We start from the raw sequence: 26,249 nt of genomic DNA, 5'->3' as shown, positions 1-26,249 counted from the left end.
ACTGGCCAGTTGAACATGGGCTCCCAGTGGAGTTCTGTACATATGAAGGTTAATGCAGTTCTTGTATGTGTGAACAGGAAAGTATCTAGGGGGAGCAGAGAGCTCCTATTGCAGCTGTGTACAGCATTAATGGAACATCAGTATCATTAGATCTGGTTGAGGTATATCCTTGAGATCAGTGGTCAAAAATGGCTGTGGTTATTACGTAGTCAGATCTTCCTGGACAAAACATTTTCTCTCTCCCTTCTGGGGTTTGGAGAAACTCTTGCTTATTTTTTCAGCAGTATTTGTCCAACAATGAGGACAATTTCAGTTCCAAGTCAGTGGAACCTCTCTATGCACCAGTCTTTCTCCCATGAGAAGGCAGGTGACCATTAGCAGAAGAACCTGGGGGCTTCTAAGATTTATAGAGGCACCTGGCCAGAGAGCTCCAGCTTTTTTCTTGGTGTTTTTGAACCAGCCTAGAGAATAAACTTTTTCTCATTATTTTTAGGCAGAGGGCTATTTTTAAAGAACAATGGAAGTCATAAAAATTGAATTTCCTCACATTTTGTTGAACACAATCTTTTTTTTTTTTACTTAATTGACTCTGCCTCTGTTCTGCATGGACAAATTTTCTACCCCTTAAACTCTACTGCCCATGGGGGTGACACAGACAAACCATCTTCTCCTCCCACCCCCAGGGTTGTGGCCTGGTTGGGAAGCTCACAGGGGCACATACCAGTTTGGGAAGGAGGTGGAGGGGAAAGAAAGGTCAGGGGCCGGATTGGGGTTCCTGTGAACTGGAATTTCCCAATCCCAATCCAAATTTATTCAAACATGAGACTTTCTTAAATTTACTTACTCTTGGTGTATTTAAAGTCTTTTAAAATTACTTTTTAATTTTTTTTTTTTTAGTTTTTTCTAAGGTGCATTGTGTTAGAAGTATGAATGAGGGGCTGGAGTGGATAATTTTGGGACCATATGGATGGTTCTGTATGAATAGTTACCTTCTTGCAACATAAGGGACTGGACTCTGGCCCAGGAGGCCTCTTCTAGCCCTATGGTCTTATGTGTTTAGATGGTAGCTCAGAACCAGTTGGAACATGGCTCTAAGTTACGTACAGTTTCTGTACTGACTGAACATGTTGATGTCAGCCTTCTGCTGACACTGATGAAGAAATGCAGCATTGCCTCAGATATGCAAGTGCAGCCTTTGGATGCCTGAGGAAACAGGTCTTTGAAGATTGTGACATCAAGTTTGAAAACAAGCTCATGGTTTATCATGCAGTCATGATCCTTACCTTGCTGTACAGAGCTGAGATGTGGACAACGTACAGGAGAGATCTCAAGTCATTGGAAAAATACCATCAACGCTGCCTGCAGAAGATCCTTCGAATCCAGTGGGGAAACAGATGCATCAACATCAGCATCCTTTCACAAGCAAACACCACAAGCATTGAGGTGATGATCATCCAACATCAACTTTGTTGGGCCGGCCATATAGAATCATAAAAAGTTAGGGTTGGAAAGGACCTCAGGAGGTCATTTTGTCCAACCCCCTGCTCAAAGCAGGACCCAACCCCAACTAGATCATCCCAGGCAAAGCTTTGCCTAGCCAGGGTTTGAAAACCCCCAAGGCTGGCGTTTCAGTAAATCATCTGGATGTCAGACTCCAGACTCCCAAAGCAAGTTTTATTCTCACAGTTCAGTCAACTTGTATGCTCAAGAAGATGGCAGAGAAAATGTTTCAAGGATGTCCTTCAGGCCAGCTTGAAAAAATGCAACATCAACATCAATTCTTGGGAGACTATTGTCCAGGACTACCCCAAATGGAGGAAAAATCTACTGCAAGGACCTGAGTACTTAGAAAGCTTATGATGACAACAAGAGATGGAAGAGTGGGAACGGCAAGAACAACGTGTTGCAGACTGGACCAATAATCCAGTTGCACCCACCCCACACACAAACAGGTGCCTGAGTTGCTGTAGGACCTGTTGATCCTGGATTGGCCTTGTCAGTCATCTTTAGACCCAAAGATAAAGCAATCATGGAAGATAGATAATCATCCTCAATTGTGAGGGTCTGCCAATGATAATGAACATGTTGAACTAGGTGGAAGCACTTTCTGTTATCTCTGTCTCCTGTGATTTCTCTTGCTAAAGTGGTTTAATTGTTTTTGGAAACCAAGGATGAGTATAAATTAAACTGTTTTGTTTTGGCAGAATGTTTTGTTCAAAATTGGTAGTAGACTGTAAATATACTTGAGCACATTTTCAGATTCCTAATATGATAGCTGGCAGTGTCTGAATTCAGAGATACTGTGGGTTGGACAGTGGATAGCTTCCCTAATCTGTTTCAGAACAAATGGCAATTTGCTTTACCAAAAATTAATGAGGTATTGTGTTAATTAAAATGTTTATACTTTGCAAAAAGTAACATGCTGTGTAAAAATGTCATCATGAAATTCCACGTTTGTCTTTCAATGTCTTTTAAGCACAAATGTGTTTTTTTTAATGAGCAAAACAGTGTTTTATTCTCCTGAGTTATACAAGCTTACTCTGAAATCCAAATGTCTGGCTGTGTTCACACAATTCTACAAAGGTTCTAAAGCTGAAACTTAACAATTCTTTTGATGATGTGTTTTAGTACACACATTATCATAATCTGTGTTGTCTGGCTATGCTACACTAGCATGAGTAAAATGTGTATGACAATTAGCAACATTTGTAAGTAAAATTCTTAACACTTGCATGGAGCAGGTTTGTTGTATAAGGTGTCATTTTAATAAACTCACTTTTCAGGTTTTTTTTTAAATACATCTTCATTTCTGGGTACACCTGCACTTATGCATTTCCTGGTTCGGGGTGCAACAAGTGCAAATGTTCAAGTTTTGCATAGTGTTCTTCTGGTGGCATTTGTGGCCAAGAATAAAGCAGGGAAATGATGGAAATATACAAAATCCATGTATTGTGAGATTTCTGGAAAAAAATAGTTATCTAACTTAGTGCATTTCACTTTCTTCTTTCCCATACTTCCACATCGGTGCTACATGTAAGTTACTGCTGTTATAAGGTGAATTGACATGAAACAGCGATGATGAAATCCTCTGTGGAGCTACAGACATCGGAGAAAACACACAAAGCAGTTCTGAAAACACGAGTGTAACTCCTGTCCCAGCTGTGCTGCGGCACCTGTGAATCTGCAGAGCTCTGCAAGATCTACAGGTGGAAATATCAGACTGTAAAGATTGCCCCTTTTTCTGTTGGCCTGTGGAAGTAAAGGGTGAAACAGTAGGGAATGCTGAAGAAAAGAGCAAAGGACCATAGAGTCAGCGAAGTATGCTAAACATGCATCTTAATTTCAGGAAGCTCCATAGGCTCCTACTGGCTTCTTTTGAAGTATCTTGTCTGCCCCTTTCCCTCCCCACCCTGTCCCCCTAATCTGGCTACAAACTGTGCCCCTTAAAACATTCAGGATTCTGGGAATATTCAGATATATCTGCAATAAATGCAGAAAGATAACTTCCTTGAGAGCAGGTCACAAAAGTTGATGGGAGCCTTTTATCCACCCCAAAATAAATGGGTTGACAAAATAGTTGACTAGCAAGGAGAGGACAAGAGCTCTCAAGGACTTGTCAATGTTAGTGGTGAGTAGAAGAAGCAGTATTGCCAGAAGTATGGGAAAGAAGGAGAAATGAGTTAGGGAGGGAATTTATGATGACTGATAAAAAAAACAAAAAACTAGGACATAAAAAGAGGAGGAAAGGTCTGTGTAATATAAGGGGCACATTACATTTAGTGTTTGGGAGTATATGAACAATATTACATCACCCAACACAAGTTTCCCATTACCTTCAACTGATCTAGGTGGCTCACCATAAAGTCCAAGGATAGTTCAGTCTTCAAACAAATGTCCTTCTTGGCCCCTCTCTTGAGATGTGCACTGTGGTTTCCAGTTGTGCTGTGGATTTTTGTCTCTGCTGGTAATTGGAGTGGGATTACTCTGCTCAATTTATGTAGGATGCAGTTGGAAAAATATACACAAGCATCTTGTGATTTCTGTCAGTTTGGATTGGGTTCAAGTAATGATCTTTGAGTAGAAAGCTCCGTACCTTTTTTCCAAAGCCTCTGCTATCCCAGCTGTCAGATGTCTTCATGCAAATTGGCTGAGTAGAATTGCCATTTACAATGCCAACTTTGTTGTGGTTTCTAGATTCTTACAAGAATCAAACAAAACCTCAGTCAAGTTTGGTGCAAGCTCCTCAGCTCTCTCCAACACAGTCCAAAGCGCCGTTCAGTTGCTGGCTCAACGCTTGGCATTTCTACAGTAAATAATGTTGCATTTTAGTTACTGTTTCTGAAATGTTAAGGATTCCATGGTATGGTGAGGAGAAAGGATGCACGTGGAAAAATATTTTTCTTGATGTGTGGACATGCCTTCAGAAGCATGGACCAATATGCTGTCCAAACAGATTAGTCTCAGTGGAAATTTTTAGAACTAGTCTCTAATTCATTAAAGATATTTCACTAAATTCTCCATCACTGGCTTGTCAGTCTTCAACAATGGAATGTGAAACTGGAAAATGACTTGGATGCATAGCAACTTATGTGATGCTTCTTTTGTATGTTGGGTTACAAGTACATTTTGCTGCATTAGTAAACGCCAATGGTGACTGAAATTGCAACAGTTTCTTTCAAAATCCATTTAATCTCAAGAATTCTAAGTGCCTGTTTTTGTTGATGAAAGTGAAAAGGTTTATAGAATCAGTGTCAGCTCATTGAAAAAATGAAGGAATGACTAAAACTGAATGATGGGGTTTGTTGTTTAATGCCATTTAATAACTGAGTATCAGATTCAATCAGGTGGCTGATTCTTTTTTTCTAACTGCTTGCCTAGTAAATCAAATTGAGTTATTTCTGATTCATATGCTGTCATCAGTAACAAGGAAACTTCAGTTAGAACTTAGCTAATAATTCAGTAGAACAGAATCCATCTCAGACTCCCAGGGCTGTGTAGGCTTTGGGGAGTTGACAGGAATGCATTTTAATATAAGCATGTTTAATTATCCTATAGCTTATAGCACCACAGGTATACTTGGCAGTTATCAAAAAAATCAAATGAAAGATCCTTGCCTTAGGATCTTACAATTTATATTAGATAAAATAGAACTAGAGAGGAGCATTAAAGGAAAGGTAAATGATAGGTAGGGGGAGCATTAGAACAGAAAAATCATTAGGTCATTAGAAAAGAGCATAGAGTAGTGGGTTTCTTCAGCCTGTGGTGAGCATAGAGCAGTGGGTTTCAGTCTGTCATCTATAGACCCCTGGAGGTCTGCAGACTATGTCTAGGAGTCCATAAAATATGACTAAGGTCAATCAAAGGTATGTAAATACCCATACGTACAGTTCAAAGGGGTTTGCACCTCCATTCAGATTTTTTTAGGGGTCTGCAAATGAAAAAAGGTTGAAAACCACTGGCAAAAGGCCACTTTACCTGAAGGTAGAGAATAGTGGGGTGAGTTATCAAAGCCAGAGCACAGACCCAAAAGAATAAGCATGAGAAGAAGCAGCTCTAGGAAAAAAATTGACAATGAGAGCTGTCTTGAACTGTTTAGAGTAAAAGCTATGGCACAGATTTCAGATGATCAGATTTGTCACTCAAGTCACTAATTATATGACTCATGCTACTCACATGGTATATCTTTTTAATAAAAGGTACTGTTTGTAAATCAGCGCTTTTTATCATGGTAGGCTTTTAGGGCTAATTCCTATTTCCCTTTAGGCCCCTAAAGGGGACATATACAGATGTATAACTGCAGTTTTTGGCACCTAAATCCAATGTGTGATTGAGCTCTGGGTACTGAAGTGTGAGTGCTTTAGTTGCAGAAGAATCATGACTAGCAGGTGTTTGGTACAAGAAGGAAAAGAAGGTCAAGCATTTAACTTCTTGGTTAGGACACTTGCCTAGGGAGCAGGAGGCCCAGAATCTAGGCTTGCCTCATCCAGACCAAATTTGAACATGTATGTTTTGTTTTAATAGCAGTTTATTGTTGTTGTTCTTTTTAAATACCTGTCACATGGAAGAATTTACTTTATGGAATTCAATACCAGTAAAAGTTAATGGCACATAGCGGGTATGTCTACATGTTGCCATATGGTGAAGTTGTTACTCCACTGTGCTTTAGTACTTCCTTTTGGACATAATAAACACAGTGCAGTAACTCCTGTACTGTGCCATAGGGGTGGTACATGCTTAAACTTCCCCGCTACGTTGCCATAGCAGCATGCTGTAAGCAGGGAGAGCACTGCTATGGCAACATAGCTACCAATCATATAGATCTGCATGATGGCTATGTTGCTGTCGCACACCATACATTGATGTAGTATGTCAGTATGTTTGTTGCCATAGGGCAACATGTGGACATGCCCAGGAAGTACATATGCTAATATTCCTGGTATAATTCAAAATTTTTTCCTTCATAATTTGTCTTAATTGGCTTTCTCTTGACCCAGAAGTTGAGTCAAATATGCTCAGATCTGTTTGAGTATATACTGAAGATTTAGTTTTTAAAACTGTTCATGAGGTAACAGATCTTCAAAAATGGCCAACTGGAGAAGAAACACTAAATAAAGTGGAATTTTCAGATTAATTTGAATTAATTGGATTAATTTAACTGATTTTTTTTGTTTTTAGAATGAATTCTGAAACTCTTAACCTTGGAGTATTTTAAATACCTTGTTAATGAGGTTTATTCAACTAGGTGCTCATCTAAGCAAAGTTCACTTGCTGCAAAAAGAAATCTCTGTTGAAACTACATGTTCTTTTCTTTCTGACCTACAGCTCACCACAGCCACCTTGGATGGCAAACTCCAGTTATTTCTGCACTGATAAGTCATGGAATTTTGACACTCAAGAATAATGGCTTGCTGAGAACAAGATAATCAATAACTGGTCAAACAGCACAATATTACTTTTTGAACTACATTTTTAAAACCTGGTTCTGTAAGTTCAAACTGTGTTCACAGGTTACTACTGTGTAGAAACAATCTGTCACTTTTATTGGAAAAGTAAAGCCAAAAGACCATGAGATACAGAAGCACCCATGCTGACCTCATACAACCAAGCACTGTAGTAATAACTTTAATGGACTGTTTGCATGGTTAAAATGTCATGTGCTATAATGCTTTGCTAGACTAGGCTTGTCTTCTGTAGGTTGGTGACACAATTAAAATAGCAGTTCTTCCACATTTTAAACAGGAAGTCTGCCTGTAACCAGTGACTTGAAATAGTCTCAAAGACTGGAAAGTTTCTCTTCATTCATTATACTACAGCCATGCTGGAGCAATCCATACCATTGCAAAACTAATGCAGTTACTGGAAGCAGCAGAATTTTGCCTTCATTTATTAAGAGCCAGTGTGATTCACAGCCGTTTGTATTGTTGTACTCATTAAGTGCTTCTGTTATTTCTTAGAAAATATGTGAAAAGGGCTTAATTTTGAAGGATTTGTCTTTGTTACAAAGTTAACTTGTTGCTTTGTTTTCATAATATACTTAGGTTTAACTTTGTTGTGACACTAGACATGCCCCTTCTGCTACTCTTTAGAAAAAAAATGAAAGAAGGAGAAGATTTGTCTAGTTGTTCAAGTAGCGGTTAGGTTTTTTCTGTAGAAAAGTGCTGATTCTTTTTGTACCATTCCTAGCTATGCCACTTTACATGCCCTAATCTTTGAAAAGTATGCTAAATGCTGTTTTAAATAATAAACTGATGTTCCAATTAGTCATTGTCTCTGACTCTTCAAGGCTGGGCAACATATGCATGGGTCAACTTCTTATGAATTATGCTGCCAAACCAACTGAATTTAACAGGACCAAGGATCACAAAAGTCTTATAATAATCCTCTACTGTAGTCAGCTCACTTGTGCCTGAATGACTAGGAAATTCACAGCTGAATTTACTTCTCATGCCGTTTACTCCCTTTTTAAAAAGCCGCTATGAGAGATAAATATGGTATTCCTACCCTAACTGAACAAATTAATAGACAACAGCGTTGCAGTGATCTTTTCAATACTATTATAGAAATTATAACAAGGTGGGGGTCCCAGGGGTGGCCATGATGCGCCCAGCAGGTTCTGTGACCATGCCCTGCTCTGCCCCTAGGGCACCTTCCCATCTCGCTTGCCACGCCTTGATGCAATGATAGCTAGGAAGGCTGCCCCCAGACCTTTGCATAGCCCTGGTTCCACTGAAACCCCACTAGAGGCCCAGAAATGGGCCTGGGACTGCAGAGGCCCAGCAAGGAACTAAGGATCAGTGAAGACTAGTAGGGTGCCAGGAACATCCAGGCTGGCCCTCTGTGCTCCTGCCAGCCAGGGCTGCTCTGACCTGGCTGAATGTGCTATGGTCCTAGGAGCACGTGCAAATGGCTGCCCAGAGCAATAAACTCTGGTTTGACGAGCACCGGAGTTTATTCCATTTCATTAATATGCATGAGTAGACACACCCGTGGTCAGGATAGGTAAGGTATCTATTAACTCTTTGGGTTCGACTAACAAAAAGTGTTTTCTATGGAATTCTGCTGGTACTTAAAAGCTAATTCACTTGACGTACCCTGCAAGTTGTGCCTTCATTACCATCTTCAGCACCAGAATTCATCTGCCTGAAGTGTAAAGAGTCACATTAACATGGGTTTAGCTCTAGGGTTAAATTAGAGAAAAAATAAGTGTTTTTTCTGTCCCAGATCCTTTGGTAAATTTTATAAGCCTATTCTGAAATGTGTACTTAAGTCAGTGGCAAATTCCTGATTTTAATGGGTGCATGATCAGCTGCATAGTAAGTATAGCATGAATAGTGCCCATGTAAGTTTTCCCACAGAGTGCCCTGTATTGTGACACTATATGGAAAGGACCCCCCTCTGTGAGCGAAGACAGTTTCAATGCTCATTCAGTGCTGGACATCTCATTGGAGATTGTTGCTAAGGGCACTAATAAGAGATTATTATTACAGTTGTGTTTCATACCTTGATTGGAATTTGAACATACTGCCAGCTCGTTTCATGAGGCCTACTCAACAACTGTCAGTAAGTACTCAAGTTCAATTATTACCAATCTGTAGCATGACTTAGGAGTAAAATGACCTGAGAACTCAGGACCTAGGAAATATTTTGTATTTCTAGTCCTCCATGCTGTTCAGCTACTTGCCTGTTATGCTACAAGGAAAAGAGTGAATAAGATTAGCAATGACATTTGGAACACAAAGTTTTCCAGAGCTCTGATGTAATTTTCTCACGCGTTTCATCAACACTCTTTAGTCTCTTGCCCTGCCTCATTGGCAACATTCTGTCGCCACTATTTCATAAAGGACTTGGCAAAAAAAAACTGTCTCAAAAATAATGGAAGCAACATGCCTGCATCAAAAAGTCTCCTGATGACTAAAAGTCTGCACTGGATCTTGCCTATACTACATTATTACTATGTACATAACCTGGCACTTACAATTGCCTTATCTATAGAAAAGAATGACCTATTGGCCAGGCTTCAGATTGTCTATTTCCCTTGATTTAGGCATTGCCCTGCCTAACCTTTTAAGCAGCTCTCCAAAAGACCCAGTTAGGCACCAAGGATCCCCACAGATGTTGTCCTAGAGAGAGTTTTGAGGCACCTAAGAGTGTTTAGGTATTCTGTTCAGAGAATGGGGAGAATTAAGAGAATGGGGAGCATAAGGTTCCTTTCCTGGTTGTCCAAGTAGGCAATTTTTGGTCATTTCCAGGGTATTCTTGACACTTGCAAGCCCAGAGGAATTCTATTCCTGGACTTATCTCTTTGCATACATGGACAACTAGTTGTGACTGCATAATTGTGCAGACTGGCAGCAGAATATAAGAGACAATGAAATCCACATCTTTTCTCCAAATACCTCACCAGTTAGGTCACTCATTTGCGAACCTGGAGATCCCTGGGTTCTGGGCTTCCCTGGCAGAGAAGGTTTGTACCTGAGTCTCACTTCTCAGCATAATATACAAGCCACCCCAGCACAGATCATACAATATCCAGGCCCTTCTGTGACACTTCTTTTGAAGCTACTTTCATCACAAGAAGCACAGGATTTTCATTAGAAATGCTCCCAAATCAGGAAAGTAGTTGCAGAGGAAGACGTTGGGCATAAGCCCAAGTCTGGGAGCTGACAAGATGAAGAGTATGATGGGAAAGAGGGGCAAAAGAGATAAAGATGGAGACAAGTAAATCATTTCTGATCTGGGGAAACATAAAAGGAGAGGACTGCATACCTCCATACAGGAGCTATGGAGGCAATGTCAGATGAAGATATCCAGGTGCCTGTGACAGCAAGGAGTTGGGAGGAGCAGGATCGAGAAGGAAACAGAAGTAGGTGGAGTTAGTGGGAACTCTAGATGGGTGACAGTAACAAGGAGCTGGTTGGGACAGGGGGAGGAGGAAAAGTGGGGCAGTGCTTCAGACAAGAGGTGTGGTGAGAACCATGGGGCAGTGGCAGGTGCACACCACTGCAAAAAACCAGTCAACTTGCAGCACCCAAAAGTGTGTGAAGAATGCTATCCAGGTACTAGAGAGAGATACCAGCAAAGGAGCAACTCCTCGGTGTTTGTAGCAAGACCCCTGGCAGATACCTTAATGGTATCGCCCAGGGCAGAGGAAGAACATTGCTGACCATATAATGGGGCAGCAGGCATACAGATAATGTCTCTCTTCCTCCAGCCTGGTCACTCAGAATGCTGCTTCCACACTGGCTCTCTTGTTTCCTCACAGTAGAAGTCATCTATGAATTTATACCACAGGAGCCCATTGCCTTCCATTGTGCATGACCAATCACAGTGGCATGCAGTTCACATTTTCATATGCTGGTGAGTTTACCGTGGCAAGTGTTACCACAGTATCCAGATACACTAAATGTCACTTGTCCTTGTCATCCCTCTCCCATTTCTTTATTTATTGCTTTCACTTATTGTATATTCTCTGGAATTTAATTGTGAATCAAGTTTTCTCTGTCCTCTTGCTTTTATTTTTTAAAAATAAAATGATCAATAACAACAATTGAAAATTCCCCAAATTATCTATGCCTTTACTAAAATAGATGACAAATGAAAAAGGAGAGATGGTATGAAATAAAAAGTTACTAATGTCATTTACGGCAGTCCGCTTGGAGACAGTAATCGCAGTCATAAAATTCAAGCCAATCACAACAGGAAACTGTCAGCACATATTGGGACAAAAAGTTCCTGTCTTGAAGACCTTATGGTTAAGAAATACTAATTTTACCCAAGGAATGTGTTTAACTGCTCATCCCCCAAGGAAAATCAATCCTTATTTTATCATTAATTGGATTTTAGGCACTCAAATTCTTATGACCATGTCAACCAGATTCTGCTCTCATTTACACCACCCTAAAACAAAAATACTTGTATTTACTTCCATGAAGTAATGCTAATGTAACTGAGGATGGAACATGGCTCAGTGAACCTAACTCCTTTTAGAGGGTAATGAACAACAGAGATTTCTGTGGGTGCTTCTAAACCAGATTTGGCCTAGAGTTGTTATTTCAGTGATTCTCAATGATGGTGCCATATCCTGGGGTGCCTTGAGATGCTTTCAAGGGTGCCAGAAGGTGGCACACAATGTTCACATTCCTAGGTGGGCAAGTATGATTCACAAAGTAAACCCAGAAGTTTTGAATAGGAATTTGCACTGTTAACAACTTTATGACCAGCTGTGGTCTTTCTGAGGGCTTTGTTATACCTTACACTCTGAGCTGCACAAAATATTGATGGGCATTAGTGCTAGCTCAAATTTGGAGCAGTCACACGTCCAGGTCAGCAGCAGCCTGGAGGACTGAAAGGTAAGAATCCCTCCCCTTCTATTCTGGGTTTCCCCTGGATCCTGGGGCTCCCTCCCTGGCCCTCAAGGTTCCCCCCTTCCTCCCACCCCTTCACCTTCACCCTCTCTCTCCCCCTGCCCTGCTTGCTTGTGGCTGTCAGAGCTGTCAGGGAAGGGTTAACCTGCCTGCTTCACCGCTGTTGCTGTTCTCCAAGTTGAGCCTGCCCAGACAGCAGCAATGACAGTGGCTGTGGGAGAGCAGGCAGGTGAACCCTTCTCTTCCTGCTCCCCCAGGACAGATAATGCAGGTAGCCACAAGAAGAGAGGGGTAGGGGCAGTGAGTGGGCCCAGTTCAGTAGTGGAGGGGGGATTGAATGTGAACTAGGTAGCTTGGATTAGAGATAATCTTCTGCCCTGGAGTGGCATAACTTTATGCATCATAATGAGTGCTTAAAACCAATTTTAAGCACTCATTATGTGTAGACAATCCAGAGGTTAAGAGATCTAGGAGCTACCCAAAATTACCATGTATTTAGGCCCTGAATTCTTTGCAACAGAAGACTCGCTCTATGGTTTTTCTGTAGTCAAAAATTGAGTGACACCTAAGAGCGTATAATTTCTGAAGGGGGCCTTGAGTCTAAAAAAGTTTAGAACCACTGGGTTAATTTATTACAACAAAGTGCCATGCAAGCATCAGCACACTAGTAGTAAATCATTAAACATGAGATATTAATATTTTTTTTATTTCTTTAAATAGATATTTCAGTCCACAAGATTAAGTTTATGATGTCCCATGAAAGCCATGTATTGCTAAGAAGAAGGATTCAGATAATATGGATAGGCCAAACACATCCTTGTTCTAATTCCAGTGACATCAGTGAATGGAATTACACCAAGGATTAATTTGGTTTAATATATGTGAATAATATGGAATGCACTCCGGTCCTATGTGACTTTACACATCCAGAGTGATTTTGTGTCAGCCAAAGTTAAATGAGCCAAAACATACATGGGAGTTTTTAGTCTGCCCTGAGAAATGGTTGCACATCACTTATTAATGTTAATACCTAAGTCCACACTTGCTCTTTCTTCTGAATGAGGGAGGGCAGGTTTGTGCCTGGTTGTTATTTTGTGAAGTGCACCCTTGTCCTTTGAATGCAAGGGAGTTGGGAGACCATCCCAGAATCAGGAGCATCTTACTGAGGTAATGGATCAGGAGACTGGACAAGCACCTGGCTGGGGTAATCTGGCCCCGGTGCTCTTTCTTGCCCAGGGCAGATGGTCAGACACGATCTACTGAGGTCCCTTCCCACCCTAACAATCTATGAAATCTAAAAGTGGGGCAGATGGTTCCCATACCAAGTTAGCTTTTAATGTCACCACTAAAAACAGGTGTTTCTTTTCTACAGTGACAGTTAATGGATTCGGCTTTCTTGGTGGAGACAAGGCACCATTGTTATTTCTGAGATGTAGCTATATGAGGACAGCAGCAAGTGAGCAAGGTTATAATATTGCCATTGCTTAGGTAGATTATGGTAAATACTATCTGTGCTGTGTCTCTGGTATTGCATGAAGGTGCATTAGTTATTCTACTGTAAGAAACAAGAAAACAAATATGCATCCTCTTTTGTTGTGAAGATAAAGTTTTAGAAACAAAAACCGCTTTCCTGCCTCACATCTTAATTTCAGTCTGGGAAGTGAAGCAAGATTTGACCATTAAACTGAGCATATTACATAAGTATATGTGGCCTGATCTCTGATTAGTTTCATACCCATAGCACTCCACTGACTTTAAAAGAATTATTCCTGATTTATGCTGATAAAAGGAAAGAGAAACAAGTCTCTGATTCTTTTTCCAAAGGACAAAGCAGTCCTGAACCCACACAGTTTGGCTGTGTTTTTTTCACACCAACAGGATTTGCAGCTTTTGGAAAGGCATAAGAAAGAATTGGATTACTGTTTTCATCTCAGCGGTGGTACTTTCACCATCTCTGAATATTTATGAGGCTTCCATAAAAAAGACACCAATCCTGCACCACCCAGACTGACAAAATTTCAGCAAAGCTACTTCTGTTCCTCTGTTGCTGCTTCTGTCATTAGCTGCATCAAATACCAGAAGCTAGCAATATTCTTGCATAACATGTTTCAGAACAGTTGAATTAACAGAAGAAAAGAATTATACTTTCTTCTTTTTTAAGGAAATGCTACATTCCTGTGTGTAAGAACATCTAAGCTGAACATAGCTTCCATTGTTCCAGGCTGCTGAAAAGGCATTTAATAACAATGAAATGGAAGGGTAAGAATGAACCTGATTTTTCTGTGACTTATTTTAATTTTAAAACAATAATACTTTTTTATGTTCTTAACCGTAATTGTCTCCTGTCCCTATTCATCCCACTATGTTCTTCTTTGGCAGTCAGGCTCTTCAGTGGAAAAAAGTCTCCAGGTTAGCTTAATCCAAACACCTGCTACTGAAGTTAGTAGGAGCTTTGCATCTCTAGGCCTATTGGGTCAGGCTGTCTGGGCCCAGTTCTGCCCTTAGTTAAGTGGAAGAAATCATCACCAAGTCAGAACCAAGTTGTGCATTCTGCCTTTCTAACCCACATTGGGGCACCATGAATGAAGAAGGGGAAGCAGCTTAAATATACCCCCAGGTGTAGAGTGAACTAGACCATTTGTTGAATATTTTCCATTTCTTTCCGGAGTCCGAATCTGCAAGCCCTCTCCCCTCCTTCCCCTAAGAGCCTATTGCAGCTAGACCTGTGAGAATTGAAGGTGCATAATAATATGGTTGAAGTTTTGCTTCCATGATATCATGCAGAGATCTGCCAAAGTGTTTGGATTAAGCACTTTTTCTTTTCCAGGGCAGCACCTGCCCCTAAGTCTGCCATTTAAGCTCTCGTGGTGGAGAAGAAACATGATTACATGTAGTTTTCTTTCCCACAATGCCCAGGGGAGTCTCATTTTACCAGTGTGTAGACAGGACTCACAGGCAGCTACCAATCACTGGGCAGAAACTGTTGCCTTATGTCTATGCATGCTGACTAGCTGACTAAAAAGCCCTGTCTCATGGGAGGATGCTGGTTTCAGGTGGTAATGGTTCTAGAAAGAAAGAGACAAGGAGCTGACCGTATTCCTGGCATAGCTCCATATACTTAGAGTTACACTGGGGGGGAGTTTGGCCTACTGAATATAAAATGCATTCTCCATAACCGCAGATAAAAAAGACAACTCGAGGAAAGGAAATAGAAGCTGAATGAATGAATGAAATGCATTCCAGCATATGACATTTTGGACTATGAAAAACACAGTTGGAAAACCTCTAAGGTTCCCCCTCCCACTAGTTGGAGCTGCTTTCAATAGTCATCTACTTGGTGGTATGTTTTTCTACTCCACCCTTCACATCTCCTCACACCCATGAAGTCATAATAGTGATTGTATCTCACAGGGGTTAAATAAATGTAATAAATGTAACAAGCACAGTGTAGCCCTTGTAACTGGAGAATAGTTAATACAAATTACCTGCTTCTGCTCCAACAAAATATAATATTCAAAGGATTTAAGGTTTCTGTCTTTCTTTGTTTTTCCTCTTTTAGTTTTCAACACTATTTTTTCAGCCTCTTAAACAGCATTTTGGCTTCATGATATTAAGGTAAATTGAGCTAGAGAGAAGAAAGGATGGTGGGTAGGAAGAAGTTTGTAAACAGGTCATTTTCAGCTTCATTCATTTGACACTCTGGCAAATTCTTTACATTAATATGCTTTTAAACTCTTGCATTTCCCAGACTGCCAGCCAACATCTTAATAAATAATGATAAAATTTATTTCACTTCTAAGTTCCCCTTGACATGCTTTGCACACTGTGAACTGTTATTGAAAACAGGTTAAGAACATTTTATGATTAATATGGTTCCCAAAGGAATGATGTCAAAATATATATTTTGGGTGGAGGTGACTGGAGATTTAATGCATTTCTTTTAAAAGCGTGGAGAGGGACTTAGATATTTGTCAAGCCTGACAAAGTTGTACACCCTATAAATGTATAACAGTAATGCATGCACACGTCATCATAATTCCATCATCATTCTACATGTTCATCTGGCAGGCAGGCTGGAAAATGTTTAACATTTAGTAAAAACTAGTGAAGACTAGAGCAAATATACTGACATTACTGGGTGAATGTTATATTTAATGTAACTTATTATTCTATTACATAACATAGCCCCTATAAAAAGCAATTAGGATGGGGAATATGTTCCTCCCATAGGAAAAGCTACAATAGGGGTTGGGAAATCCTTCTTAAGCAATAGGGGTTGGGAAATCCTTCAAAAATCTTCTCTTACAGGTTGCTGAGTCCTTTGCAAGAAGAAAGAGGTTCACTCCTCAAGCTCTCCAATCCTCACATGGTTGCTATCTCCTCATTACAGTGAATACAACTGTGGATGCCCACAACCTTTAAAATTCTGACACCTACTTGACATCTCTAATTTTAGGAACCTCTTTTGATCTAAATGGTTGTCATGTACCATAAGAGAAGTGGAGCTTAGGCTAGGATTCTGGAGTCCAGAGTCATATTGCTGTACAATAACAACTGGAAGCTCTCATCCTGCTTTGGGGCACTATCCTACTGGGTCACATAGCTTGAATGTTAGGGATGATAAAGTTGTTTGTAAAGAAAGTATAATTGAGAGAGGATGAAGTGTTATAAGGAGCCAAAAAGTTTCCTAAAGCTCTTCTTTACAGTTTTGTGGGAGATAGCTTCCTAAAATGCAAGTCTGTATTTTAAATATTGTTTCAAAAGAAAAAATATTGTTACCCCAGGGTCTCTCATCCTACCTCTGTTTCCTTCTCAGTCTCTCAGGCATTCTGCTTAGTGACCGCTGCCTTGTACTTTGGGAATTTGCTACTGGAAGAAGAGACACTTCTGTTCTTCATCTTGGATATGAAACCACAATGTGAGGTCTGGGTGCCAGAATTCCTCCCTGGCTCACATCCCCTCATGTGAGGTTACCTTCATGGGGCTGTTTTCAGAGATTCTCCAAAAAAACCCTTTATGAAACTTTATAAGTTAGGCAAATTCTCTGTAAAACAAGATTTATCTGAAGACAGAGGGGAAAATTATTTGGGGCAAAATTAAACATAATTTTCTGATTATATCTAGATTCTACTTCTCTTGAAAGTATATCAGTGGGGTAAGCTGACTTACAGTTGCATAAAAGAACAATTAAGCAAGCATACCTTCAGAAACCAAATTCTGGAACCAGCCCGCTTCCAGTATCATGGCAGCATCCACTGTCTTTTGTTCAGTGCCCCAGTGACTACTTGGAATGGGCTGGAAAATATTTCTTCTTTTCTATCTATGCCCATTTTTAAAAGGGTTCTTTCCAAAAAAGCAAGTGAAAATCCACTAATGTATGGCTTCTGTGCATTTCAGAGATGTTTTCTGGCAGCAGAGAGAAAAAATGCACTTCCTTTTTAACATAATTCCTGATAACTCAAAATGAACCTGACCTAGAGATCAGGTTGGACAACCAAAAATGAATGGCCTAAATAATAATTTGAGTGTTTGGGTCATTGTGTCTAAATGCTCATATCTTTCATGTCCAGAAAAGGGATTTGCTTTCCTCTTAGTGGGCATGTCTACATGTGATGTTAGTGTGATGCAAGAAACTCCAGCACAGTCTGTGCCGGAGTTTATTGTTCCTGGGTGCTCTGTTTACACATAAGCCCAGGATCACAGCATGTTGAGCTGGGTCAGAGCAGTCCTGACTGGCAGGGGGCCTGGGGGCTAAGCATATCAGCTTGGGGCTGCTCCCCCCAGCTCAACATGCTGTGGAGGTGCAGGTTGGGGCACGAGGGTGCTCTAGTGTGGGGCTAGCCACCAGGCAGCCCCTGCACTGAAGCCCCCTTATGCCCCAGGCAGGCCCATCAGCATGTACACGTGCATTGTAGTGCACTAAATAACAGTCCTGTAGGATTCTACTTGTGTTTACAAGTACTAACCTATGGTGGTGTTTATTAGTTTATGGCCTAATAGGGCTGCATGCATAGAGATGCTGAGACTTTAATTAAGCAGCTCTGCCGAAAGCCTCTCATGTAGACACACGCAGTGGTATTTCTTTGAGAGCAGTTCTATTCCTTTTACGTCTTCATACATTAGAACAGGAATGTGTAGCTGTCACAATCAAAAATCAAAATTACTAAAGGGATGTGCAAGAACAGGCTAGAGAAATGGAGATCCTTTCAGATGAAAAATTTAAAATGGCTTAATGTTACTTTATCCTGAATTGGGACAAAATATCAAAATCAAAGGGATATTTGTTTTTGGTTTCGTCCCAGAGGAAGGGAGTATAGAAAAAAAAATTTCAGACAACAGAAATGGAATTGTTCAGTTTGCTGTCTGGTAGGCAGGCTGTCTTCTTCCCCAACTGGTTAGCTTTTTGTGATGCCTGGGAGCCTGTGGGGGACAGCTAGGTAGCAACTGGACAATTCTGAGAAACTACTTTGGGAGCCAAATAGCTACTCAGGGAGCAGGTTGCTGGAGAGCCTGGAAACCCTGCAAGTCTGGGACCTGGGGAACCAGCCTGCCAGAAAACCTAAAAAGCTGACCATGTGGCTAGGGAAACCAGCCAATCAGTGACCTAGTTGTTTAATTCCATACATAGTACAAGCATGCAAGAAGCAAGGAAATCCAAGAAGCTGATCAGTTAGGAAACAGGTCACTCAGATTTTGGAGGAATCTGTGGAGCTTGGAAGCCCCAAGACCTCATGTTTCATAGCACCATGCCAAGCAGGTGGGCTGCAAAGGAGTCCAGGGATAAGGGGTGAATGAGCTGGCAAGCAAACAGGAAGATTTCCATAAGAAACTTGTTTATTCTCTATTGAAAGTATTCCATCAGCACATCTGCAATCATAGTCAGTCATACATCACATTTCAAAAAGCATAAGACATAGATAAACCTCAATTCAAAAGTGCTAAGCCTCCAGAAGATCCATTCATTTTAATGAGCTATACTTGCTCATCACCTCTGTGGGTTGGGTCCAGAAGCCAGTCATGTAACTTGATACCTTAAAAAGCAGTAAGTGACTGGTCAACACAGATAGTCTTATAAGCAAATTATTACCTTCCTTTCCATTTGAGAGATCATATAACATTTGTAAAACTGGTCAGTCATAGGTTGGGATCCAGTCAGTCCATTTTCACTTAACTGCTATATTTTGAAGGCAAAAAAAAGTACATTTTCCACATTTTTTGCTGCATAAATCATTGCCTGTTAAATGGTTTTCCATTAAACCAGTGCTTCAATCAGAAGATGAGGTTATGACTAGACTTGTTGGCATGAAACCAACACAACTAGTATACTTAGATTGCTTCCTGGTGCACAATCATCATACGCTATCTAAGCGTGAATTCAGAAACAGTATGTGAAAAGTAGATTTGCTCAATAGAAACAACTGTAGAGCATCCAGATCACTTTATCAGGGCTGCTTAAGTTTAATAGCATATTCACATCTTCAAATCTTATTTACTTTGCTGTGCTAACTAAACCAGAAAGTGGAAGAGTTTTTCCTTGATTCCAACGAAATTTTTATAGTCAGTGGCTCATCCTTTATTACATGTCATACTATAGTTAGGTCACTTCCCTTCTGAAAGTACATTCTACTTGTGAAATAAGTAAAATATTTTCTTTTAGACAGGGAAACAAAATTAAGTTATTGAAGGCCGAAAATCTATCATACTATGCACTGGTATGAGCTGGCACGACATATTTTTTCCTTATTATAGTGAGGCCGTGATGTTAACATTGTGAAATGTTTTCCATTTTAAACAGAGTTAGAGGTTCCTTTAGAGAGGCTAAATTTTGACACAGTACTATTGGATTTAGGTGACGCAGGTTTAAGAACCCATGCTAAGTCTTTGTTTGGTAGATGGTTAAAAGACTACATGCATAATTACTTGTCTTAGCTAGGGTCCATCATTTTGTTCTACTAGAGCAGCAGTATTTGCAGAAGTGAATCAGTACTGATGAACATGCAGTATGGAAATGGTTATTCAGTGCACAAAAGCAGCCTATGTTTCCTGCATACCATAATGAATTACTCACTGATTCATTTCTGCTTCTGGGTAATACAGTGGGTGGGTGATAATAATTTTGTTTATATGCTAGAAAAGAGAATTAAGTTATGCTTGATGATCAATGTTTTGTTTTTGTGTCAGTAGCATTTTTTTGTTTCTTGGGTCCAAAGCCAAACTTCTTGCTAACCAAGACATTCCAACAGAGTGACTATTTCCTTATCTTTAGCCATGCTAAAGATAAACAATATTTCCATTCTACTGATTTATACCACTTTCTCCTGGCCTCCTTAAATATGCAGCATTACAACTACAGGATCTTTTAAAGACATAACAGTGGCCATGAATTAACATTTTACTTCTTATAGAAAAGTACTGTAGAATTTAAAAGGAGTCATAACAATAAGTTTTCACAGAAATTATTCTAATATTGCACCATTGAACAGAAAATAACAACATTATTGATCATTTTCTTTAAAACCTTCCTATTGAATTCAGTAGCAGGCATATAAGTATTTATCATCTATAAGAGGATGAATTTTTAAAAAGCTATAGAAAGGACATCTCATTAACTTACATAGAACTTTTCCATATGGGTCATTCATGGGACAGAGTTACACATTTAAATGATGTAATGGCTGAGAGCAGTACAATATAAATGCAGAGCTATGTAGATGGTAAAACCCAGGTGCTATTGAAAACGGTGGTAAAAGTCCCATAGACTTCAGTGGGGTCAGGTTTTTACCCAGAGACTAGTGTTTGGTGTTCCCACATACAACATCTGTATTGATTTTTGCATGCTGTCATGTTGAATGTTCCCAGTCTTTTACCTCTGAATTAATCCAAGTCTCTTTCCCAGCCAGTTTCAAGTTGTAAAAAGCCAAATCTTTAAAGAATAATTTTCAATGAATAAACAGAGGTTTCAGAACAGAGAGTTTTAGAATGGCTTCACATTTGTATACATTGCTTTTATGTGCTGCCAAATCACCTCCCTCATTGACTAGAAAAGAATTAGGAACCAAACTAATTTAATGGCACAATCAAAAAGTGTGCTTGCTTTACTATATAAACCTGCAAGGTTATTAATCAAACACCAGTCCTTCATCCATTCTTCATCCCATTTTTGTCCTTTGGTCACCATCAGTATGGCATCATGCACAATTTACAAAGCAAGCATATTGGGGCAGGGATAATTGTTTCTATCAGGCCCAGACTACAGCTTTGGGGATTCAGAGTGACAATAACAGTTATAATGTACTAAAGTAAAATTCACCACTGGTGTATTCAGCTCATGCAAGGCAGATGGCTGCTCTGATGGTGCAAAAATCCTGCAAAAATGCTGTAAAAGCCCTAATGCCAGCTTGGTGTTCCATAAAATCATTCTTATGCTTGGTGATCACACTGGTAGTAGGGCTTGAATATGCCTGTGGTACAAGCTTTGAAGGGGAGTATGATTCACTTAGTCATATAGTACATACTCAGACTGCTACCAGTGGACGATTGCCCCACATTCCTGTCAGCACATTATTGAATTGCTTATCACTAGAACAATACTGCGCATTCAAAGAGCTCTGCTCTCAAAGGGTGGAGAAAGGAGCATTTGTCCTCATTTTTGGCAAGTATAAAATGTTGAAGATGTTAATATAAATACCAGAAAGCAATGCATGCAACAAAGAATGTCACTTTCAGCTCCACATGTGAAGGGCAATAATGAAGTTCATATCACATACGGTAAATAATAAGGGTTTGTTTAGCCATTTGGCTTGCAGCATAAATTCTATGGTGCTTGCTATGCAAACAATACTTGGTTGATCCATCAAAATTATGGCCATATATAATAGTAATAATGATTAAACACTTAGTCTCCATGATCGCATAACATATGGCTTTGTGTCTGCACATACATAATCCCAGAGGATATTATCTGAACAGAAAGGATTGTTGACTCATGATTTCCTTGTTCAAGCTCTCTGGCAAGATCAAGAGCAGATGAACAGACACAAAAATTAGGACTCTGCTGTCTGTTACTTTCTCTCCAGCCTGATTCGTTACTGACAGCAGCATTTGAAAATCTTTATTATTGCTAAAAATAAACACATTATTAGCTCTGAGTGAAAGGACTAAAACCAAAAAAAGAACCACCCCTATCAAATGTCCTTTTGATTTTTTTTTAATGTAACAGGCAGATTAAGGGGCATTTACCTTCTAAGTGTTCTACATCTGCCTGAACACTCGAGGGAGACTGTCCCAACAGGGACATCATACTTGTAGTTTCATATTATCCCCATCAAGGGGATGCAAGATTGTCCCAACAACTTGGATGGCACTGCTCGGAGCAGTCCCAGCTGGGTTATGAATGACTACAGGACTCTGGGAGCAGGGTCAGAGGATTGGGGGCTCAGGTGGTTTTCTCCTCAATCCTTCTAGTTATGGGTCATGGGCATACAAATCAAAGGGAGAGACAAATCAAAGAAGTAAACAGAAGACTGAAGTGGTGGTGCCATTGTGAAAGCTTCAGGTTCTATGACCACAGTCCACACTTCAGAAAAAGGTATCAATTTGTTGGGAAGTGACAGCGTCCACTTCACTTATAGATTCATAGAAGTAAGGTCCGAAGGGACCTTGTAAATCTTCTAGTCTGACCGTCTGCCCTGGGCAGGAGAGAAAACTGGGCTCAAATGACCCCAGCCGGGTAGACATCAAGCCTGCTCTTAAAGACCCCCAGGGTAGGAGCCAGCACCACTTCCCTAGGAAGTTGGTTCCAGATCCTAGCCGCCCTGACTGTGAAGTAGTGCCTTCGGATGTCTAGTCTAAACCTACTGTCTAACAACTTGTGGCCATTATTCTTTGTTACCCTGGGGGGTGTTAGGGGGAACAAGGTCTTTCACAAACCTTGCTGGTCCCCTCTAGTGAGTTTATAGATGACCACCAGGTCCCCCGTCAGCTTTCTCTTGCAAAGGCTGACTAGGTTAAGGTCCTGTAGCCTCTCTTCATAGGGTCTGTCCTGCTGTCCCCGGAACATGCGGGTGGCCCTCCTTTGGACCCTCTCAATGCTGTCCACAACCCTCCTGAAGTGCGGGCCCCAGAACTGGACACAGTACTCCAGCTGTGGCCTGACCAGTGTTGCATAAATGGGGAGGATCACCTCCTTGGCCCTGCTTGAGATGCATCTGTGGATGCACGACAAGGTATGGTTAGCCCTACTGCCCGTGACCTCGCATTGTTGGCCCATGTTCATCTTAGAGTCAGTAATGACTCCAAGATCTCTTTCTGCCACTGTGCTCTCGAGGAAGGAGTTTCCCAGCTTATAAGTGTGCTGCTGGTTCCTACTGCCCAAGTGCAGCACCCTGCACTTGTCTGTATTGAAACCCATCCCATTTTCGTTAGCCTACCCCTGTAACCTGTCCAGGTCCTGCTGTAATCTGTCCTTCTCTACTAGTGTGCCCACCTCACCTCTAATCTTGGTGTCATCAGTGAATTTGAATAGGCTGCTTTTGACCCTGTTGTCCAAGTCACTAATAAAGAAATTGAACAGTGTGAGCCCAAGGACTGAGCCCTGGGGGACTCCACTGCCCGCTTCCCTCCAGGTCGAAAATGACCCATCCACTTGAACGGGGAAGACGCTCTTCTCAGCCAGCATGGCTGACCTGCTTGACCAGGCTTTAAATTAAGTTTGCCAGGGGATGGGTGGATAACCGCCAGTGCAAGCCTACCAAGTGTCAACCATAAAATCAGCAGGTCAGGCTACAAAAGGGAACTCAGTCCTACCCCAGTCAAGAGACAGGGCTCTTCTAGGAGTACAGGGAAGCCTAGGGCCTCTGATGGCAGGCTTACTTGCCTGTACACAATGCCAGGAGCCTGGGGAACAAACAGGAGGAACTGGCCCTTCTGCTAAACAAAATGACTATAATCTCATAGAGATAGTGGAGACCTGGTGGGACTCCACCTATGACTGGACCACAGGTAGAGATGGCTATACCTTATACAGGAGAGATCATGTTGCAAGAAAGGGTGGGGATGTAGTTCTCTATATGAAGGAACAGTACACTTCCCTACAAGTGTAGATTGGCACCCAAGAAGAGTGACTTGAGACTCTCTGGGTTAGAATACGGGGGGGAACATGGTGAAGGGGATATAATAGTAGGAGTCTACTACAGACCTGCTAATCAGGAGCAAGAGCTTGACCATGAATTTGCTAGGGAGATGGCAGAAGCTGCACACTTTCTGCACTTCAACTACCCTGACATCTCATGGGAAGATCACTCAGTCAAATCTGATCAGTAGCACAGCTTCCTCACATGCATTTGTTGAGCTCTACTTGTCTCAAGAAGTCTATGGGCCAACCAGAGGTAAGGCACTGGTGGGCATGGTACTAGCTAAAGGGGAAGATTTAGTGAATGACCTGAAAATGAAAAGGAAGCTGGGAGAAAGTAACCATGACTTGATCACTTTCTCTGCCCACTGTAAAGCTAGCAAGTCAGTCAGCAATGCAGAAGTCCTCGACTTTAGGAAAACCGATTTTCACAAGCTCAAGAGGCTAGTTGTTGAGGCCCTGAGAGGCCACAATCTGACAGGGAGGGGAGTCCACAATAAGTGGTTACTCCTTAACGATGTGATACTTGAAGCACAACAGAAGTCCATTTCAACCCATAGAAAAAAACAGTAGCAAAACAGCTGAGCAACTCCCTTGGCTCAATAGGGACCTCATGGACCTCTTGTATCTAAAAAGAGAAGTTTTTAAAAGACAGAAAACAGCACTAAGAAGATGTATTCAGTAGGGCTGTGTGAAATGGCTATGTTTCGATTTGATTTGGTTTGGAATTCAGCCATTTCAGAGGGACAGTGATTTGTTTCAGTGTTTCAGATCACTGTTGTGTTTCAATTTGGCCTAATCTGTTTTGGAGTTTTGATGCTGTTTTAGTGATTTGACCATAGGTCATAATGGGGAATCACTAAAATGCCTATAACTTTGTCATTTCTTGCCTGATTCAGATGCAAATTGTAGGAATGGTAGCCCCTTCCAAGGGCATGAAGTCTGCTAAGCTTCAAGGAGATAGGTGCAGGGGTTTCTTTGAAACTGTACTTCACACTGTTCAAAGCAAAACTCATGACATGTGTGGCTTTGTGTGTGTGTGTTAAGGTGCAGTGGGATGAAAACAGCAGGCATGGTAGCCCCTTCTGAGGCTATGAAGATCTGCCTGGCTTCAAGGAGATAGGTGCAGGGGTTTCTATGAAATTGCACCTCAAGCTTCTGAAAGCAAAACTTGTGTCACTTGTGTGTGTGTGTGTAGGCAGAGCAGGATGAAACCAGCAGGGATGGTAGCCTGTAACAGGGAGCCTTCTTGGTGCTGGTTAGATATCTGTCTGCCCACCTGTTTCTGGGCCAACTGCCCACCCCACCCCTCTTTTCCTGCCATGCCTTAATGGAAAACTGATTCAGATGTTTTCCAGGTGGGAGGCTACCTATTTAGGTCCCTTGTGGTGTCATCCATTCTGCATCTCCATATCTCCCCTACACTGTGGTCCATACCGGTCAGATTGCATCCTTCACCGCCTTCAGCTGTGGTCCCCTCTCTGGGACCTTTGGCTTCTCCTTAGGCCCTGGCCCTGCCTTCAGGCCAGTTGGAATCTCGAGCCACTTGCTCTGGGCTTTCCTCGTGGTGGGCCTCTGGCCCTTTGACCCCCCTTTGGGTCCTGGCCCCATCATGGACCATGTACCTCTGATATCTTTTATTAGACCAACTGAATAGTTGGCGAAATATATCTTAGCAAGCTTTCAGGTTTAAAAACTCTTCATCAGGCTGAGGCGGCATCTGCAGTTGGTGTGTGTGTGTGCTCTTCGTGGATGGAATGAATAGTGAAGGAGCCAGAGTTTGGTATGCATGCAAGAAAGCCAGTCAGTGAAAACGTAAATTGAGGTGTCAGAGGGCGAGGGACAGGCTGGGGGTGGGAGGCTGGGAGGAGGATGTAACAGGTAAAAGTAGAGAAGTACCTGGGAACTCAGATGTCGGGTAGGTTATAGGCTGTCATAAATCCAATGTCTATATTGAGTCCATGAATTTTTGTATCCAGGATGTTGATGACGTGAAGTTCATAGGCTTATCTGTGAAAAGTGGTTTATAAATTCAAACAAGCACCGAACCTCGCTAACCTCATCATCAGAAGCAAACTTCCTACAGTCCAAAACACACTGAATGAACCCAGGCCATGCCAAAACAAGAAATACAAAACCTGCCAACATACCTCCAGTACTCCCACAATTACTACACCCCACAACAGAACCATCACCACTGCTGAATCTTACAGCTGCACCTCCAGAAACATTATATATCTCATCCAGTGCACTAA

The 26,249-nt window shown here is 41.3% G+C and overlaps 1 protein-coding gene across 9 annotated transcripts in view; it reads left to right on the top strand.

Moving 5' to 3' along the window:
* WDR27 (WD repeat domain 27) overlaps nt 1-26,249 on the top strand; it is a 364,577-nt gene that overhangs the window by 255,573 nt on the left and 82,755 nt on the right. For 6 of the 9 annotated variants that reach the window (XR_016441858.1, XR_016441854.1, XM_090043409.1 and 3 more), the window contains one exon: nt 6,823-7,760. The exons of 2 other annotated variants lie outside the window; for them this stretch is intronic. Coding sequence is in view for 4 of the 7 variants with exons in the window: in XM_090043409.1 (XP_089899535.1) it covers nt 6,823-6,901 (79 nt within the window). In the remaining 3 variants the exon portion in view is untranslated. Of the gene's footprint in view, nt 1-6,822; nt 7,761-14,025; nt 14,124-26,249 lie in introns of those variants that run through there. One more of the 9 variants, XR_016441857.1, reaches the window with a different exon arrangement.

The sequence above is a fragment of the Crocodylus siamensis genome, chromosome 1 (assembly GCF_052110815.1).
Source record: "Crocodylus siamensis isolate JL-2025a chromosome 1, ASM5211081v1, whole genome shotgun sequence".
Lineage (NCBI taxonomy): Eukaryota > Metazoa > Chordata > Crocodylia > Crocodylidae > Crocodylus > Crocodylus siamensis.
Note: the sequence above shows the minus strand (reverse complement) of the source record. Positions and strands in the feature narration are given on the sequence as shown.